The following is a 20437-nucleotide window of genomic DNA, read 5'->3' as shown; positions in this document are numbered from 1 at the left end:
GAATACGTATATTTTTAACTGACAATTTTGACCGGGAAAGTTGAGTTATTGAATGTTATTGTACCTTTTTATTGTTAATCTAAGATCGTACCCAACAACCACGTAATTACGGCCTCCTTTACTTGTTAATATTTTTTCGACAATTTTATTAACATTTGAATTTGTCACAACACAAAGCGACGCCCAGTTTCGTGTTCTTTTTCAATTAATTTTTACTCCTGAAACAGCGTTACAACACACAAACCTCGTACCTGAGTATTTTATAGTTTCAATAACCGCACTAATAAAAACTAAAATACTTAAATATTATAACAAAGCTACGATTTTAACATTATTTCAATGCGACCAACATCGGAACTGCGTGAAATACAGAGCCGAAAACTCCTGATTTCTGCCGTACCGAGCGCTGCGATCGGAATTTTTAAAATCAACTGAAATGCACCAAGTCTATAGCACAGATTGCCTATAGTTATACGTACAATTTGAAATAATATTCGTTAAAATACAGACAATAAATTCTGGAAAATAACATTCTTAAACAAAAACAAATTCTATGAGAGCATTATCATTTTTACAATTGCATGTTTTGCATTATTTGGAAGTAATTTTGGACTTGATACTTATGGATTAACATTGCCAAATATAGTATGTAACACATTAGAAATACTTGATAATAAATAATTAATTTTTATAAGGTCCAGAAACTAATAATATTTACAAGTTTTTTTATATAATAAGAGATTAAAAGATATGAAAACCCTATTTTTATTTGAAGGGTCTGAATAATATGTCTAGATTTGTGATGTCTAGGTTTTTTGAGGTTTTTAATCTTTTTATATTTATACTTATAAAGTGTCAACAGTGTTATCAAAAACTGATCTTATCTATACCTAATAAGGCTAATACTTAAATTTTCTATTATAAAATAAACATGACGCAATTCAGAAATCGTGTTTCTGTAATTAATTATAGGACGATTTATTATGCAAAGTTAAACTGCATTGATATTATAACTTTTCAATTTTGTGCATTATCATTTATATTATTCTATGGTAAAGTCGTACTTACTAATGTTAAATTGATCATATAAACAAATATTTTTATTAAATTGTAACAAAGTTTTTTCTCCTGTTATATCTTTTGTTGTAATTACATTAATTAGCACTCATTCGTCGATATTATAATAGTCTCTTCGTATTCGTGGCTATAATTAGCAATTTTTCGACAGGCTATTAAATTGAGGTTCTCGAAATAAAATCTATACATGTATAGATATAGCTATTTTATTTCCAGGATATACTATATAAATATTTGCTATCGTTATGTTGGAAATAATATATTTAATCTTAAAATCTCTACAGGTGGTATAATTACTCTGCAGTGTTTTTGTAATCCTTGTTAATTTGTAATCTTTTAACACTTTTTTTCAAATTATTCGAAATTTAAGGCCTTTTTTGTAGACATTCTAATAAAATACTTACATTTTATTTTTGTCAAAGAAAAACTTATTTAAAAGATATTTTATAATTATAGGAGTTAAGTTTATATGTATAATAATAAAATAATTATTATAAAAAAAAAGAAACACGATGTTTATGGCGAATTTTGGATTGTCATCCACCCGGAAGCTTTCTAGATGTGCCAATTTCGAATAGAAGGTGAGACAAGAATCCTACAACGCAATTTAAAATTTATAATATACTTCAAGTCTGGAAAGTATCCCAAAAAACTGAAATAAGGACATCGGAGATCGGAGTAGTTGCTAAACCTTGAAATATATGTATAGTATGTTAGCCAACATCATAATGAAATCACAAGTGAACTAGATAAAAAAAAACGATTTTTCTTATACACAGTGGTCAATTTTTTTTCGGAAAAGTTTATATACACGTATGTCTAATATAAAGTAATAAACTTGTGATATAAGTATTATTTAAAGATAAGTATTTTGCATTACATAATATCTTTAAATTATAATTATATGTATATTGATCTAGATTCTGAATATAGTCCACTGGTGTTATATTTTTTTAAATTTGTTCCATAATGTACATTGGACTTGTCGGCTCCTATTCTGTTATTATACAGAGCGAGTCTTAAATAAGTGTACATATTTTCAGGGCTGGTACATATAAAAGACAAATATTTTCTCTTTACTAATTTTTAAATAAATTCAAAATACCTCATTTTACTCGAAAAATTTAACAAAATATATTTTTTGCTGTAATTTTCAGGGCCAGCGGATATTGTCTACATTTTCGTTTCTCTAAATTTAATCTACTACATAAATATTGCCATATTATCAAAATATTATGTTTTATAAATGAAAATTAAAAAAATTACACAAAACAAAGTTATCATCATTTTTTTTTACAAAAAAACTCATATATGTGTTCCTGAGATCGAAATATACCACCCTTGAAAATATGCGTACTTTTATTTAAAGACTCACTCTGTATGTACATATTGATGACAAAATAAATCAAAGAAATAGACTATTTAAATTTAAATATTGCTGCAGTAAATATTTGGATTGAATACATTTTTATTTTTTTTTTATTGAGTGATAAATAATAAAGTACGGTACCTATAAAAAGTTAAATAATTTATGGAAACGTATCAATGCAATTTAAATATCTTTTGAGACAAAATAAATAAAAAAATAAGGTGCAAATATGTTTTATCTGATGTTCCAATCGTACATCAGTTAACCTAAATACAAAGATTATGGAGCTCGCCAAAACGTTCGAAGTATCTATAAGTAAACAAAAAATATTACCAAAATTGTGTGAAAAAAACACAAATTTTGGCCGAACAATCAGCAATCAATCGTGGATCGGGATTTCTACCGTGCTCGGCCGGAGAAGTGGAAGTTTTTACCGACAAGTTCATTGAAACGCGTATACTATACTTCAGTAACAGTTGCGTCAGAATATCACTCGGTCTCAAATCAGCTAAGTAAGGCGGACAGTACAACTCATGGATCGTATGGCGGAACCCGCGGTTTTAGAAAATCAAGTTTTCGAAAACGAAACGAAATGTTTGTGGGTATTCGCGTACGGGTCCCTGTGTTGGAAACCTGGATTCTCATTTAGCAAGGCAGTTCCAGGATGTGTCAGTGGATACCAAAGGAGATTTTGGCAGGGAAACACGACCCATCGAGGAACCGAAGAACAGGTAAAATGTTTATATTTTATTTTATGTTATTACTAAAAATAAAACAAGGAAGTAACAACACCGGGATATTGTTTCGAGAAATAAACATCAATAAAACACGAAAACAAGTGATTCTTGATTTAAATTTCATTTGCGATCAAGAAGTTATTATTTCGATAGATTTTTAAACTTTCACTGTATTAATCAAGGCCCATTGTAACGAAAATTTATAAAAATGACCTCGGCCCTCTTATTACCTTCCCATAAATGGACCATGTCAAGTAAAATCCTAGATAGTTGATAAGAAAGCGCGGTTATGACGAATTAAAAATTAATTTTAAATTAACCGTTTTTATTTCAACCAAACAGAATATCTTTAAATTTTATTATTTTTAAATTATTCAATAAAATATGGTCAGTTTTTAAATAAACGATACCACGAATGAGGTTATATTATATCCAATGCGCTCATATTGATACATACATAGTTTTAAACATACGGTCAACGGTTGCCAAGCGTACAATTGTTATTGTTTATACAAATCTAATGATGCGAATTCTTCGAATATGCCATCTGGATGCCAGTCACAAATTTTGAAAAAATTTCATACTCTATTTTAAAATTAATTCTATAACAAATTAATTATACAGGGTGTCCCAGAATAAGTGCAGGTATTTTAACTGGTAATATATTTCGGCCTCAGAAACACACCTATGAGGTCTTTTTTGCGAATTTTTTTTTTTAATTTGGATTTTTTTGAAAAAATTTTGGAAATTTTTTTAGTTTTAAGTTAAAAACATAGTTTCTTGATAATATGGCAACATAGGTAGTAGATTAAATTTACATGAAAGAAAATCCAGAAAAAATCCAGTGGTTCTCGAAATTTAAGCAAAAAAGCATGTTTTCTTTAAATTTTCAAAGTAAAATAACTCGATTATTTTAGACTTACTTGAAAAACGGTAAAGAGAAAGAATGTTTCTTTTGACCAGATCGACCACCCCTTAAAATACTTGCACTTATTTCTGGGACACCCTGTATAGTGTCGCACATCCTGATAAATCGTTAAAAAAATTATAAAAATGTGAACTTTGTGTCATATAATTAATAAAAAATTTCACAAAAATAGTTTAAATACTAATAATATAAAAATCAATTTAATTATAAAATATTAAAAAAATCTGCTGTTTTCTTTGAAGCTCTGCTGAAGGTGGGTAACCAAAACAAGTGCCTTCTTCCTCTACTTAAAATCGAATTTATACAGGGTGAGTTACTTTAAATAAGTGCAAATAATTTTTGGGGGTAGTATATATTTTCAGTTAAAAAACATAATAGTTTGATAATATGACAACGTTAGGAAGTAGATTAAATTTACAAGAAAGAAAGCCCAGAAGAGATCCAGTGGTTCTAAAAATTTAAGCAAAGATCATTTAATTTTCTATGGTGGTTTTTTGGTCGAGATGTACCAGCCCTGAAAATATTTGGACTTATTCACTCATCATGTATAGGTACCAAAAATTTCTAAGGAAGTAGACAAAACAAAAATTTGTTTATCGATGATCTTATATATAGGAATAACATTTATTTTATCCAGATGGTTCCACAAAGACTAATTATTGATATCTAAATAGTTATTTGTTACTGTATAAAGATTTTGTAAAATAACCCTTGACCAGAGAAATTAGCCATCTTATCTTTAACAGAAGAAATGTATTGAATAATAATGAACTATATTGTTCATAATAAAAGAAGGAATGTCTAAAATATTGTGTTTATCTTTGTTTCAGCCAGGCAGAGTCGCTACATTAGTTGAAGACAGTGAAGTAAGTTATTATAACAATAAAATTTATCAGTCTGATATAATTGAAAGAAATGAAGAAAAGAGATACAAACTCATAGAAGTATAAAATACAAATATTTTCGGACCAAAAAACCGAATATACTTACAATTTTTTTTCTAGAAAATAATATATATAAAGTAAAAATATTTGTGATTATCCTATATGAAAATGGGATTATATTACTAGTAATTACATTACATGCAAAATGGAATAAGTGTATTAGTTAGTATATCTTGATTAGAATTTATATCAATTGTTTGCTAACAAGTCGCAATTGATGGTTAGCACTCATCCTGATTTATATGACGACTAATCCTAGTAATTACTACTTCATTAATATGGTATTTTTTGAGCAATGTGTGAATGTTTTGTTTCAGAACATGCGTATTGCTTATTGTCTTTGCTATCTAGTGCTTTTGTAAAATTTCTATGCATATTTGTCATAGGTAAAATCGCAAATATTTTCTACTTTACTTACTATGCCATACCAAATAATTTTTTAAAAAGAAAAATAGTTAAAAGAATTATGACTAACACGGCACAAATTTTAGATTTATTGAAATATCCGGTAAATGTGTTACTACATATATGAAGACCTATTTAATTTTATCCGTATTGTCTTTGCTCTAGGGTCAAGTATACGGAGTTGCATTTTCAGTCCATGGTGAAACAGCCCTGTCATACCTATCTCAGCGAGAATGTGAACAAGGAGGGTACATTTCAAAGTTCACAGATTTCCACCCAAGCGATGGTGAGTAGGATCCGATACCTTCCTGGAATTTATTCTAACTTCAAAACATCTTTTCTACCTCGGAGAATAATAATAAAATAGCTTTGTAAGAATAAGGAAACGCTCTGTCGTCTCAAAACAAGTGTTCAAAAGATTAAATTTCTTTTAAAAATAATGTATCGAAGCGAATTTAATATGGTGTATATATTCTGAATCTACATAAAATTTCCTACGAAAGCCGAATTTTTCATAATTTTACGACTATGTTTGCTATCCTTCCAAGGCCTTTAAAAATGTGTGAAAAAATAAGCTAAATAAAATGGTAGTTTTTTGACATTTGTCCGTGTCATGAAAATTGGCGATTTTGGTCATGTCACCGATTTTGGTAAAAATCATGTTATTTGGTAATTAAAAGGTGTAAAATAAGAAACTATAAACCAATGTAGTCTTACAGGAGCAGTAATGGATGTAGGACACGTTTCAAAAATCATCAAAATAGCTGAAAAATAAAGATACAAAAAATAAATTTTCTCACAAAGCCGAGGTACCTAAGTCTTTAAAGGTGAAAGTATTCTGAATCTACATAAAATTTCCTACAAATGCTGAAATTTTCATTATTTTGCGGCTATATTTACTATTTTTCTAAGATTTTTAAAAATGTGTAAAAAACAGCCAAAATTGGCATTTTTTCGACTTTTTTTCATACATATAGTCATGAAAATTGGCGATTTTTGTCATGTCTCCAATTTTGTTAAAATTGCTGCTATTTTCTAATTAAAAAGCGTAGAATAAGAAAATATACCAAGGTACCTAAGCCTGTATGGTGGTATGTATTTTGAATCTACATAAAATTTTCTACAAATACTGAAATTTATCACTACGTTTACTAAATTTCTAAGGCCTTTGAAAATATGTAAAAATACCCAAAAATTTGAATTTTTCGACTTTTTTCCAAACATAGTCATGAAAATTGTCAATTTTCGTCTTGACGCCGATTTTTTGCTGTTAAACTTATTAATTAAAAGGCGTAGAATAAGAAAATAAAACCATTGTGGTTCTACGTGTACAGTAGTAGTAGGGAAAGTTAAAACCATCTTCAAAAATAGCTCAAAAACAAGGTTTCAAAAAATTAATTTTCTCACAAAATCGAAGTATCTAAGCCTTCAAAAAGGTGTATATTCCGAATCAAACCCTGAGGTCATTCTTGATCAAAGATTTTCGTTGAGCAGTGTTTATTTATTGCTCTGAGTTGTCTACCTTTTTGTAGGTGCCCCTTTTACGGTACTATTGTACGTCGCTACACCACTGAATCCTTTATGGCTTGGAGATGCCGATACGGAGGAAATAGCCCATCAAATAATTAACTGCCGAGGACCAAGCGGGCACAACGTAGAATATCTAATTCGGTTGGCGAATTTTATGAGGAATTTTTTTCCTGATAAGCATGACCCGCATCTATACAATTTAGAAGAAAAAGTAGGTAGTTTATGTTTACTCGAACTGTAAAAAAATTATTTAGGGTCGATTTTATGGGTTCCGAACAAGTACAATTTGCATATAATTTAAGAAAGCGCTCCTTTCATTTTTGTTAATAATGTTTAGGTCTATTTATTTTTTTAATATCACTACAAACCTTTCTAAAACAATTTAAGTACCTACCTATTAATTATACTTTTACAGTTCTGCTTAAAACTCGTGGCATTAATTACTATAACGTTTATCCATTATCTTCTGTTGATATATTTTGTGTAATAATCTAAGGTTTTCTCTTAAGAGTCTATTACGCTGTACTGTTCGGGTCGCTCTCAAGGGTCGGGTAAAGCGGGTGTGTGGCCGAAGGAAATATATATTATATTTCAGAAATCTGCCTAAAGCCCCGTTCTCAGAACGACGTCGTGTCGCTGGCGACACAGTTTGACATTTCAAACAACCAATGGGAGCTGTACTAATTTTAAAATTGACAGCTGTTTGAATTTTGTACAAATCTCATTGGTCCTCTTGACGTGTAGCTGGCGACAGTCGCTGTTCTGAGAACGGGGCTTAAAGCTTAGCCCGATCCTGTCGTGTTAAGCCACACCCAAAATTCCAAACACACGTGCTTTGATTAAGGCTTGATTAAGGTTTGCAGAGCTTTTAGCATTTGCCATAAAATAGCAAGCAATTTATTACAAAACCATATAAATTATATATCACTGTAATCACAAAACTTCAATCTATTTCCGTATTGTAACAGAATTTTAAATTATGTCTTTATTTTCGAGAAAATTTAGGCCAAACATAAGGAATATTTTGTTGATGATTGACCATCAAAATCTTAAAAATAAAGAAGTTGCATAAAAATATGCTACAATACGGATATAGTATAATTCTATATATATTATAATTTACTTTTTTTTACTATTTATAATATTTTTATATTTAATTTCCTTCTTCATTAGTGTAAAAATACCTAGCCAGTTTTACATAAAACGTTAAATGCCGAACGCTTATTTTGCTATTTTTCGGATTGGTGAAATGGACTCTTAATGGTTCCAAACGATTTTAACAGCTCTATCTGCCTATAAATGATTAATTTACGACTGGGGACAAAATTAAATAAAATAAATTTACATACATAACACATTACACAATAGTATAATGCAAATTTAAATTCAAAAGCTATGTATATACCCTATCATGACGTATAATATACAGGGTCCGGCACTAATTAATAAAAAATTTGGGAATTTTGTTTAAGTGCAAACCTAAATTATGTACTAGGATGTATTTCCGGAAAATATTTGAACTTCTATAGAGTGGCTCAAAAAAGTGTGAGTGGATCTGTAACACCCTGTATATTCTTGCATTTTTGGCTTCCTTTCAGATCACTTTACATAATCCCAAGATATGAGTAAATCTATTTCGATAGTTTCAGAGATATTAAAAAATAAATCAAAGGTTTGACCAGCGGATCTGAAGCTACGGAATGAATGCGAGAAAAAAAAATCGATATTGCCACGTTTATCTATAAAATTGCAAAATTGCCAGACATGAACTATAAATTTAATATATTTTTATTATATATAATGTGTTTAGCATATATTCTGACGTATATTACTAAGGAATTTTAACGTAGTTCATATTGTTGGATATGTTTTATTTAATAACTTATTTCTTTCATTCTGTATAATCTGCTTATTACGAAAGGTGAAGATATTTCAACGATATCATTGGCAAACCGGCATCGCCGCGCACGGCCGCCTATTCATCGAACATGATTGGCGAGAGTACGTCACAGGATTTGTTACTACGCGGTTGCCATGGCTTTTACGCCTTTCCTATTCGCTAGCCTTATCCCCAACTTCACGGTTACTTCTGAAAAGAGTAGAAATATTGAATACTATTGAAATATCCAGTGGCGGTGTCATTGTTTTGATCATTATTACTTTCTCTCATTATTTTATACCGGTTATCCTAAACTTTATTCCTATATTTTTCGTATATTTAATAGTTAAAATGTGTTTTATTGTTTTGTTATATTGTTATAATGTTTTTCGTTCGTAGTTTTTAATTATTAATATTAAGTTTGATCGTATATTTGTGTTTTAAAATGAATAAATTTGTTAAGGGTAAGATGCTACATAGCCAGGACAAGAGAAATAATAGCTAATTTATATAGGTAAGTAGAATAATAATAATGTAATTATTAGAATACTAAAATTAAATATTGGCTAAAATGAAAAGCACCCACATTTTACCTAAATATTTTAGCTAAACTAACATATTTTAGCTAAACTAACATTTGGTTTATTTCCTTGTGTTCATAACAGGGTTTGCGACGAAGAAGCTACAGAGAGTTCGCTTAAGTTGCCGCTTAAACGTAAACTTGAGCGGATATCTCTTTATACCGGAGTTCGTATCGGCAATAAAAATATTCACACAGAAGATAAAAAAGACTGGAAACTAACCCCGATAAAATGATATCCAGCCCTGGAAAGAAACGGCTACGTGAGCTCGACGACTTTGATTTCCAAGTGGTCAGGAATTTGATAAATAGATTTTATCTCGAATTCAAAGTCGTCCCCACAATTAGAAAGCTTTTGCAAAAATTGTAGGAAGAATCGAATTTTCCTTTGGCAGGGACACGCTTAGGGGGTTATTAAAATCAAATGGATTTTTTTGGCGTAAATGTTAAAATAACAGATAAATATTAATGGAGCGGCTCATTATATTGCAGAGAGAGATATAAATATATACGCGAAATTCGAAAATTCGCCAAGTATTATCTATTTGGATGAAAACATGGGTAGACAATGACCTAACCTTTAAAAGTGCTGGCGGAGCGATACCATATCTGGTGTAATAGGCAATATTGGATCTACTGGTGAGTAAAATTATGTTTTGTTTGCGCTTCCAAAGTTAACTATTTTCAAGATTTTTTTTTGCTGGAAATAGTTATATCTAAAATTATGTATTGTAGAAAAAAAATATAGTTAGTACAGATATATAAATAAATATACCTCAAGACTCAGTCTTGATCATCTACTGATGATGTGCGGTTAGCGAATGTGATGGTTAGCGAAACGTGCGCCCAGTGTAAAAGTAAAAGTGTTTTGGTGTATTGTGCTGATTTAGTGTTTTATTTTGCTGTGTAACACCAAAGGTTCCAACCCCCAGCTGTACTGTTCTGAAATCAAAACTATATTAGGCATTTACTTTAGATGGTCTGTATTTCCTTTGCTATAAAGATGGAAATCATAAATCATACAGAATGTTCAAAATTCTACGCTAAACTTTCTAAAATATAAAATAATTTTTCTTCGTTTTTTTAAATGGAACACCCTGTATATTATTTTTTCAGTAGATGGAGAATTAAAAAATGAACATTTTTTGTGTTTAGAGTATTTCAAAATTTTTAACGGTTTCGCAGATATTCCCAGTTTTGTATTTCATATGGCATTTTCCACAGTAAATTTTCATCAAAGCCACCTAATGATTTTTCTCTCGTATTTTACCATTGAAAGTGCCATATGAAATAATACTGCGTGTAACCGGAAAACTATTAAAAATTTTGAAATACTTTAAATACAAAAAATGTTCATTTCTTAAGAATGTTCAAGTTATCAAGAATATCTGGCTACGCAACTAGGAAATATGGTTACATGTGGCTGGAGGAACAGACAAGGTCATCATCAGGTTTATTGGATATATATTGTTCTATATAGTTCTTTAAGTTCATATCTTATTATATTTTATTCATGTTGTTGACAGCTTAGTATATATCTTATAAGTGAAGTGTTGACAGAAAAGAAGAATAAAGAAAGAAACACATATACGTTACAATAAAAGAATGGGATGTAATTCACGTCTTTTGAATCTTAGCAACTATTGCATGTTTAGAATATAAGGCCGATGACGAGCCGTCGATCCAAAACCAGAAAGTTCAAAATTTCAATTATATTCTGATTATGATATTGTCTAACGCCATCTGGTATTCTATTTGTGCAATTTTAGCTCTTTCATTTCAGTATTTTTTCTGTTGCGTAGCTGAATATTCTAATGATTCTATGCTAAACTTTCTAAAATATAAAATAATTTTTCTTCGTTTTTAAATGGAAACACCCTGTATATTATTTTTCAGTAGATGGAGAATAAAAATGAACATTTTTTGTGTTTAAGAGTATTCAAAATTTTTAACGGTTTCGCAGATATTCCCAGTTTTGTATTTCATATGGCATTTTCCACAGTAAATTTCATCAAACCACCTAATGATTTTTCTCTCGTATTTACCAATGAAAGTGCCATATGATATAATAATACGTGTAACCGGAAAACTATTAAAATTTTGAAATACTTTAAATACAAAAAATGTTCATTTCTTAATTCTCCATCAAATAAAAAAATAATATACAGGGTGTTCCATTTAAAAAAACGAAGAAAAATTATTTTATATTTTTGAAAGTTTGGCGTAAAATATTGAACATACTGTATGATTTACGATTACCATATTTATGGTAAAGTAAAAACAGACCATCTAAAGTAAATATCTAATATAGTTTTGATTTCAGAACAGTTCTTGTATTTTTAATATTTTTTTTAAGAAGGGTTGAAAAATATATATTTTTGATTTATTTTTTAATATCTCTGAAACTATCGAAATATATTTACTCATATCTTGGGATAATGTAAAGTGATATGAAAGGAAGCCAAAAATGCAATAATATACAGGGTGTTCCATTTAAAAAAAATCATCCAGATCCACTGACACTTTTTTGAGCCACCCTATAGAAGTTAAAATATTTTCCGGAAATACATCCTCATACATACTTTAGATTTGCACTTAAACAAAATTCTCAAGTTTTTTATTCTATGAGCTACAGATGCCCGACGCACTATTGCCGGACCCTGTATATATTATTGTATTTTTTACGTTTTCTAATATCTTGGAGGTCTGAAAATACCTCTCATACTTGGAAAACTTGGGCGCACGCAAAAATGGACACTTTAAAATTTTGATGTATTTTACCGATTTTGATGATCCTTTTACTATCTCTCTAAATTGAAAATGAAAGTGTCGATCTGTAAATTATACGAGAGAACACAAAATGTTGTTATCTTGGTGAAAGTTGATGCATCTTTTCTCGATAGTTTATTGTTTGATTTATCTCAATAGCTTCATTTTTTTTTGAAGATCGCATTTAAAAAAACATTAACATTTTTTCGTAATTTTTACATTAAAACCACGCCATTGCTTTTGATCCCAGTCAACAGACCTATGAAATAGTGTTTATGGTTATTATTGTTTATGAGTTTATGATTATATTATTTATCATTTCAAAAAGAAACTTTCACCATAATATCAACATTTTTATTTCCCTCGTATAATGGGAACTTTCATTTTTAATTTAGAAAGATACTAAAAAGTCAAATAATCTAGCTACAAATATGTACAGTACGTCTGCTGGATCTGTGTCTATGAAAGGAATGCGGACAAAAAACATTTAAATAAACAGCAATATATTTTATACGTCGACTTGACGAGTACACCGCAAATCGCTCCGCCCACTCATTTTATTGGCTACTTGCAAATTTGTCGAATTTTTATTGATGGGACGCGTCGTTTAATTTTTTACGAAAAACATGGAGAGAATATCATTTCCCCTCTCACGGATACCCCGTAGCTACAGAACGGACAGATGTACTGTAGCTTACGCTTCGTCCTACGTGGGAGACAAAAGCGCGCGATTCGGGCGGTGCGAGCGACGCGTATTTATCAAATAACGTTTTCTTACGAAGCTGTCGTCCTAGGTAGGAGAGTCGCGCGACTGAAGCGGCATTGCAGGCAATTTAAATATATCGCGCTAGTCGCGTTCATCGCCCTCTGTTGTCGCACGCGTCGCTTGCTCGCTTTTGTGTCCCACGTAGGATAGGCAATTTAAGCAATAGCTTTAAAAAACATCAAAATCGACTCACTAGAAATATTATCAAACTTTAAAAAACAAAAATTTTAAGGTGTCCGTTTTTCGTGCCGGTGAGTGTATAAACAATAAAAATGATTATCTAGTTCTCCAATGAATAAAAGAATACTTTAATTTCAGGTATTAAATCTAGTTGAAATGAGAAAGTTATGTCTGAAAACGCTTATGGGATCTGGAGAGGGATGCATCACCTTTATCAGGAAGTCCAATTCGAGGGAATCCAGCCCTGATGACGAAAGACGGCGAGACGAGAACCGGGTCGAAACGTTCGAACACACTGCTAGAGTTCCGGGGAAAAAACTGCGCTGTCTCAATATCTAAGAGTATTTTACTATTTATTACGTTATTAACTGAACCATTGTGATAAAACTATTTTATATATTATAAATATGAGTTATATTAACTAATTTTTAAGTTATTCCGACGATATTTTTTATAAGTTCCTTGAAATAAAATTATGGCAAATTCCAGCGCAGTGTTCTTAACCCTTGTGTGTAATTTTTTTGGCAAGTCGGCTGCTTCTGACGCCAATTAAGCGGTTTATTTGTTTCAATTTATTTATAGATTTGACGATTTTGAAGAAATTACGATTCCGAGATAGATCACTTTGTTTACGCCTGGACACCCCAAAATAATATGCTAAAAAAATAAAATTACATTGATATTAAAACAACCATCTAGTTTAATATGAGAATACATACATAGAAGAAAATGACAAATATTTAGCTTCTCGTCTCACAAAATCAATAAATCACTCCGAAGTAATTTTCGATTCAACTTTTCATATATTTGGCAACGTTGCCAATAAAGTTTGATTGACTTTATAATTTCACAATATTTGATAATGAAGAAAATTAAAAGCATATTTGAATTCTACTTTGGCGCGATTCTCACTATGACGTACATTTAAACATATTTTATTCTACTAGGCCCATATTGATGAGTTTTTAAGCAATATGTAACTAAATTATTTGTTTGACTTTTTAGTATCTCTTCTAAATTAAAAAAAAAGTTCCCATCTGTCAATTATACGAGGGAAAACAAAATGTAGATATTTTGGTGAAAGTTTTTGATTATAGTGTGGTGAAAACAGCAAGGAATTTAAAAAGCATTTTATCATCAAGGTACATCCTAGTTTGATTTTTGGTCACATAAATCACAATAGCTTTATTTTTCTTGGAGATATTCGTTTTTGAAGAAGACACTAACATATTTTCGTAATTTTTACATTAAAACCATGCCTTTGCTTCTGGTCCTAGTCAAGAACTCTAGTAAGTTGCGGTCCCGAAGCAGACCTTCTTGACATAAGATTTGCTTCGATTAATCTTCTTCTTACAGTCCCTTCACTTACATGTAGATTTAGATTCATGTTTCTGATTCATTATAAAGTTGAAAAGCTACAAACTTTATTTATTTGATTAAGTTATTTTATTTAACTGTTAATTTTAGTAATTAAATAAAAAAAATGATATCACATCATCGAAAAAAAATATATTTCTAATTTTAACAGTAACATAAAAAAATATTTAAAATATTAATAATTATATGTCTTCATTTGCTATAAATATCTGTAAATAAAATAAAGCAACATATATTATTATTTTAAAGACCCTGTATAGAAGCTTAAAATTACGATTAAAAAGTACATCAATTTCTGATTAATAAAATCAAATTCAAGTTTACGTATTGATGCGAATTTTTGACACACATTTAAACATTTTTACCCAACAAACTAAACGTCTGCTATATTTCCTGTTCATCACTTTTATTCCTTCGTATTTCCAGTTCTTGTTGCAATGGATTTTCTATTTTTCCTACAAAGAATACTGTACCTTCCTTGTCTTCTTGTAAGAAAAATAAGAAAGGATGACTTGCGTTAAAAGTGCTGTCAGGTACGCCAATTTTATTACCAACTATCACATCTAAATGATAATGAAAACTAAGAAAATATATTGAATAATTCAATTTTTATAATACAGACCTGTGGCAGCATATGCTATGCTTCCTTCCTCGTCTACTTGTATACCGGTAGTCTGCAATATATCTGATACAACAAGTTTTCTTAGTATACTAGAATGACCTTTGACGATTTGTGTAAAACTTGCGGTATTTTGAAACATTGTTCGAAAACCATACTAAAAATATAAATTTAATAAAGGATTCTGTCACCTGTCATCTCAGTAGTCACTCACGTCTTTCAGTAAGTTATAGTAGCTAGCCTTAAACTTAAATTGGAATTTTGGAATTGACACTTGGATTAGTTTTTTGTTCATTTGGAAAAGCTCTCGGTGAAGATCTACCAAATTTATTTTCCTGATGAGTTCTGGTAAGCCTCCTTTTGATAGTGGTAGCACAATAAACATTGAGATATTACTACTCTAAAAATCAAGTTAACGTATCAACTGAAACTCTAACTCTAATATGTCAACTTATTAAGAACATTTTAAGGGTACATGGGAAAACACTGTTACTGCATAAAAGTTAATTCTGGGAAATATAATAAATTGAAAAATAAAAATGTTCGTCAGACAAATACTCAATTTCACTCAGACAATTTATTTAAAAATAAAACCCTTAAACTTGATTTGCAATAAATTACTAACAGTGCGACATATTTAAAGATATACTATTGAGAAATTGCCTCTAGGAAAAATATACTTAAAAAGGGCTTGCAACAGTCTTGCAGCAAAACCAAGACCAAGACTGGACCTTGCAAAACCAATACTAATACTACTAATTAACTACAAGACCAATACCCAGAGAGTCTTGGTCTTGGTCTCGCATTTGCTCATCACTAAAAATATCTAAATACAACTATTCAAGAGCACCTTAGTTTTTAGCAGATACGTCTATTATATACCGTTGCTGTTCTGTTTAAGTACCCTTCTATTAATTACAGTCTATTTCGTTGTTACCAACCGTTATTGTCTCACAAACCATAGATATACATATCTAAAAAAGCTATGGGTATTTCACCACTGAAACAGAAATCTAAAAAATAAAATGTTATTTTTTGTAAAGCTTAGCGTTTCAGGAACTATTGTATCTTCATCTAACTACTATGAGTACACTTTAGTTTTTTAGCAAAGGCACGTTATGTTCTCAGAGATTGACAAAATTATTTTTTAGTTTCTAGATTCTATTTCAGTGGCGAAATACCCAACCTTTCTTCAAAAAGTTAACCCGCGACGAAGGTACAGACATTATTAATAAAGCTAGTTAAACCATATTATAAATACAAAAAAATATAAATATATTCACCTTATATGGCAAACGTAAAATTTTGGCATCTAACACAGAAGATTCATAATAGAAGAACTGTTCAGTTATAGTCATAAAAGGTATATAAATAGCCTGTTCTGGAGACACATAAAATTTATCTACCTTTGTATTTTCTTTTGGAAATTTATACCTCCAAATACCTTTGAAATATACAGCATTGGCAAGTAACAGTGTCATAGCATCTAAATCCTCTAAAATCGAAAAAAAAAACATATAAAACAGTGGATACAATTTTTTGAAAGACTTTGGAAGAGTGGCCAGAAGCCAACGTTTACATTCAATCAGTTGACTGCTGACATAGGGTCTGAGAGACTCCACCGCCATTTTGGCGCACGATTACTCTCACCATACCATGCGACATACTGCTCGGGATACCCTTCTGATTTTTTATATGTTTTAATCTACTGAAAAGAGTCTGATAGACTCCGTGTCAGCAATAGTGAAATTTTTCAATAACGTTGCCACACAAGACTAGGCTATTATTTATATGTAATTTAAACTCTTACCTGGCTGTGTTAAATGCGACACCAGCCCTAAAGTGGCTTCTTCAACCCATGCGTTAATCTGAGAACTGGCTGATTCGGGATCAGAAAAATTAGATGGCACTAAATCAGTATAATAATACTGTTTAATCGTCTCAGCATATTTCTCTTTTGCTTCCACGGAGCTATCCAAAAATAAGCTAGTGCAAATTTTAAGAACATTTTCGCCGTCTGTACTATTCTAAAATACTGCTGGCTACAGAAACTAAGTAAGGTTACAACAAAATTGCATACTAACTTGAAGTGCATCGAGGGAACTTTTGAACTCTTCGCGCAAAGTGTCTTTTTGTGTGAATCGAAGCACACTTTCGAACTCTCTTTGAGTAGCACCACTGGATCCTTCATACAAAATAGCAAGAACTAGTCTTAAGCTAAGGGGTGAGATCAAAACATTGCTAGATTCATTAGATAAAGTCTAAAAAAAGAAGGCAAGGATTGTGTATAAAAATACAATTAATCAGATAAAAATACCTTTAATAGTTTCCAGTCAAATGCGTCAGACCACTGTATATTTGGATAAAAGTCATCTATATCATCTACGTTAACATTTGTTTCGTTCGTTACATTTTGACACAGAACGGAATTCAACAAGAATCCTAAAAAAGAGTATCCAATTGAAGAGATAGTTTAAAAGGAAGAAACTTAACCTTACCAAGCACAAAATACAGCAACATTCTGTAAACAATTCGCACTAATACTAATTCGTTATTTTTGTGGCTTTTTGATAAGCCGGCTATAAGAGATGAGTGTAAAATCCAGTTAGTCAAGGTCCGGTTTGTACAACGCAAGTACGGGGATCCTCCGAACAGTAAAAACATGGTAAAAACCAGCGATTATCGTTTAGTTCTACTTCCATGTTCAATTGAATGCGGACCACGTTTGCTGCAGAGTCCAACAGCAATAGCAAAATTCGCAGGATTCATTTATAAATCCGTAAAACTATGGAATATATAATTTTGTTATTAGAAGTTAAATCTGTTATGACGTTCCGTCAAAAACTAATATAGATTATAGGAAGAAATTCTTCGATTTTATGTATTTCTATATAAATCATCCTGTACAATACAAATTCATGCGCAATCACTCATATGCACTTAAGTCCAGGGTCCGATACAATAAAAATATTCAAAGAATCTTTTGTGTAATTACTATTACATGTTGTACAAAGAAACTGTTATCTTTTATACATCTTATATTAGAAATACGCTACGAATAACATCAGTGTCTAATTTCAGAATAAATTGATTGATGTCTAAACATTATTAAAAAACGCATTTTTCAAAGTTAAGGTATCTAATGAAATGAGCTATTTTTAAAAAATAATATTAATTAAAAATTATTTATTATTATGGTCAGTGTAAGAGTATTTAATAATGCAAAAACAATTACACGAGATAGTGAGTTTGCAATTTGGTATAATTTTTTCGATAGTATTCAATAAAATGTAAATTCATTACAATCAATTATAAATTAGATGCATTGAAGAGATCCAAATGGCAATTTTAATTAAAATAGGTATTATGAATTTTTAAATATGAAAATTAAGCATAACAAATTATTCTTTTATTTAAAAATGAATCTGAAATTAGAAATTCATGAAAAAATATAAATATTCAAAGAAGCTTTTGTGTTATTAGGTGGAGTACAAAGAAAGTGTTTTCTTTTATACGTGTTATTAGACATGCTATTTTATTCACATTTATAATCGCTAGGAAATATATTTTACATTACAAAGATTATTTGACCACTTATAAAATAAATTATTCTTCGCATTTCTATAATTTTATGTAAACCATTGGGTAAAATACAAATTTATTAATAATAATCAATCAAACGTAATGAACTCAACAAGGTGGGCTTCTATAAAAATATAAACTTCAAAAAATCTTATATGTTATTAGCCGTTTAGTAAAAACTGTTATTATTTAATGAATCTTATTAGAAATACGATACATATAATATATATTAAAATATTTTATTTTGCAGATTCTCTCAATCTGCAAAATAAAATGGACTAAGGGCAAAGTTTACAGCTAAGGGAGAATTTTAAAAATAGTATATTATATTTTTATTAGTTTATTTCTTAACTAATTCCAATTAAATAATAATAATATCTAAAATAAATGACCTGCTTACAATAATAAATAAAAAAGCACATATTTTTTGTAGGGAAAATAGAGGGTGGCACCTCTCATATGACGCGGAGGCTCCAAAAGGAACGGTAGCTTATATCCATAAGAAATTTTGGGAGCATAGGTATGTGGGTTAATTGAAAGAATTTTATAAAAATATATAGAGTTATACAGTGTGTCCCCAAAAAAAGTTACACATCAATGTTGTGAGTTTTGTAATGGAACACCCTATACCGGGTGTGTCTCAAAAGTGGCTCACCCCTATAACTTTTTTATTTTTTCAGTTAAAAATACGAGATTTGGTATGTTAGCATATGACATAAATTAAGATTGATTGACGTATTCAATTGTTTACGGTCACTTCCTGTTTCACCGGAAATGACTACAACTTTTGATTTTTAAATGTCACCCTGGGTATTTTTTTACTTTTTTCGATAGAAAATAACACACTGAAGATAATGACATATATGTCAACTTTTGGCATTTTCGCATATGGTTTATTTGAAATTATTACTTGCGGTTCGTAACGAAAATTTGACTCGAAATACCAAGTGTGTGGTATCAAATTATTAGTAAAGCTTTTTCTCCTAGAATCCGAAAATCTATTACAAAAAAACACAAATTTAATACGTAATTTTTTTGGGGACACCCTGTAGAACTCTCTGTATCTTTAAAAAAGTGCTCTGAATTAACATACATACATATGCTGACAAAATTTCATTCCAATACAAACTGTCGTCTCCTTAGAGCCTCCACGTCATAATATGAGAGGCGCCACCCTGTACATGAATACACGGAACAACATTTAATAAACTAAATATAAAATATTTGCTGCTATGGCCTCTATTAAGCATCGATTAAGTGTCATTATATAATACTGTTTAATAAGACAAAGTCATTTATATAAGATAATTAGTTAGCAATTTAATAGCATTTTTTCCGATTGCATATTGGAATTCAGTATAATATAAATAATGTATTTTAAAGATTTAAAATTGGCATAGAAGACATCCAAATAACAATTTTATTTAAAATACCTGAAATTCTCTTTATATTAAAAAAATTATGAGATATTTGCTTCAGTTTTTCCGTAATATATGTATTTTCTTTTAAATTATCTTACATTTATATTATTATTATTCCATTTCATAACTTTGATCACTTTGATAATAGATTTCTATTAGCAGAAGCCCGACTTAAGTGATTAAGTCAAAGGCAAAAATACAAATAGCGTTAATAAATTCAATAATAATTATTCTTAAACAATATATGTACGTACATATATAATAAAAGGATTGT

The 20437-nt window shown here is 30.0% G+C and overlaps 2 protein-coding genes across 2 annotated transcripts; one reads left to right on the top strand and one right to left on the bottom strand.

Moving 5' to 3' along the window:
• Positions 1-2787: 2787 nt before the first annotated feature.
• LOC115882304 (glutathione-specific gamma-glutamylcyclotransferase 1-like) lies at positions 2788-13649 on the top strand. The gene is made up of 5 exons (XM_030900288.1): positions 2788-3177; positions 4942-4977; positions 5626-5746; positions 6993-7201; positions 13303-13649. Exons 1-5 carry the CDS (start codon positions 2980-2982, stop codon positions 13501-13503), a joined length of 765 nt encoding a protein of 254 aa, XP_030756148.1. The 5' UTR covers positions 2788-2979; the 3' UTR covers positions 13504-13649.
• Positions 13650-14658: 1009 nt separating this feature from the next.
• On the bottom strand, positions 14659-17960 carry LOC115882297 (serine protease inhibitor 27A-like). Its single transcript, XM_030900272.1, has 8 exons — positions 17659-17960; positions 17478-17602; positions 17245-17421; positions 16971-17187; positions 16444-16655; positions 15375-15560; positions 15164-15317; positions 14659-15104 (listed from the first exon to the last, which is right to left on the bottom strand). Exons 1-8 carry the CDS (start codon positions 17822-17824, stop codon positions 14926-14928), a joined length of 1416 nt encoding a protein of 471 aa, XP_030756132.1. The 5' UTR covers positions 17825-17960; the 3' UTR covers positions 14659-14925.
• Between the last annotated feature and the right edge of the window lie 2477 nt (positions 17961-20437).

This window comes from Sitophilus oryzae, unplaced genomic scaffold (genome assembly GCF_002938485.1).
Source record: "Sitophilus oryzae breed Bouriz unplaced genomic scaffold, Soryzae_2.0 scaffold_177_pilon_pilon, whole genome shotgun sequence".
In the NCBI taxonomy this organism is placed as follows: Eukaryota; Metazoa; Arthropoda; class Insecta; order Coleoptera; family Curculionidae; genus Sitophilus; species Sitophilus oryzae.
Note: the sequence above shows the minus strand (reverse complement) of the source record. Positions and strands in the feature narration are given on the sequence as shown.

Bases quoted from the DNA above. Each gene is read 5' to 3' on its own strand.
- LOC115882304 (XM_030900288.1), top strand. From the start codon at position 2,980: ATGGATCGTATGGCGGAACCCGCGGTTTTAGAAAATCAAGTTTTCGAA. The intron at 4,978-5,625 runs GTAAGTTATTAT...TCTTTGCTCTAG, and splicing joins CATTAGTTGAAGACAGTGAA to GGTCAAGTATACGGAGTTGC. The intron at 5,747-6,992 runs GTGAGTAGGATC...ACCTTTTTGTAG, and splicing joins AGATTTCCACCCAAGCGATG to GTGCCCCTTTTACGGTACTA.
- LOC115882297 (XM_030900272.1), bottom strand. From the start codon at position 17,824: ATGTTTTTACTGTTCGGAGGATCCCCGTACTTGCGTTGTACAAACCGG. The intron at 17,188-17,244 runs GTTAGTATGCAA...GCAGTATTTTAG, and splicing joins GTTCCCTCGATGCACTTCAA to AATAGTACAGACGGCGAAAA. The intron at 15,105-15,163 runs GTCTGTATTATA...ATTATCATTTAG, and splicing joins CATAGCATATGCTGCCACAG to ATGTGATAGTTGGTAATAAA.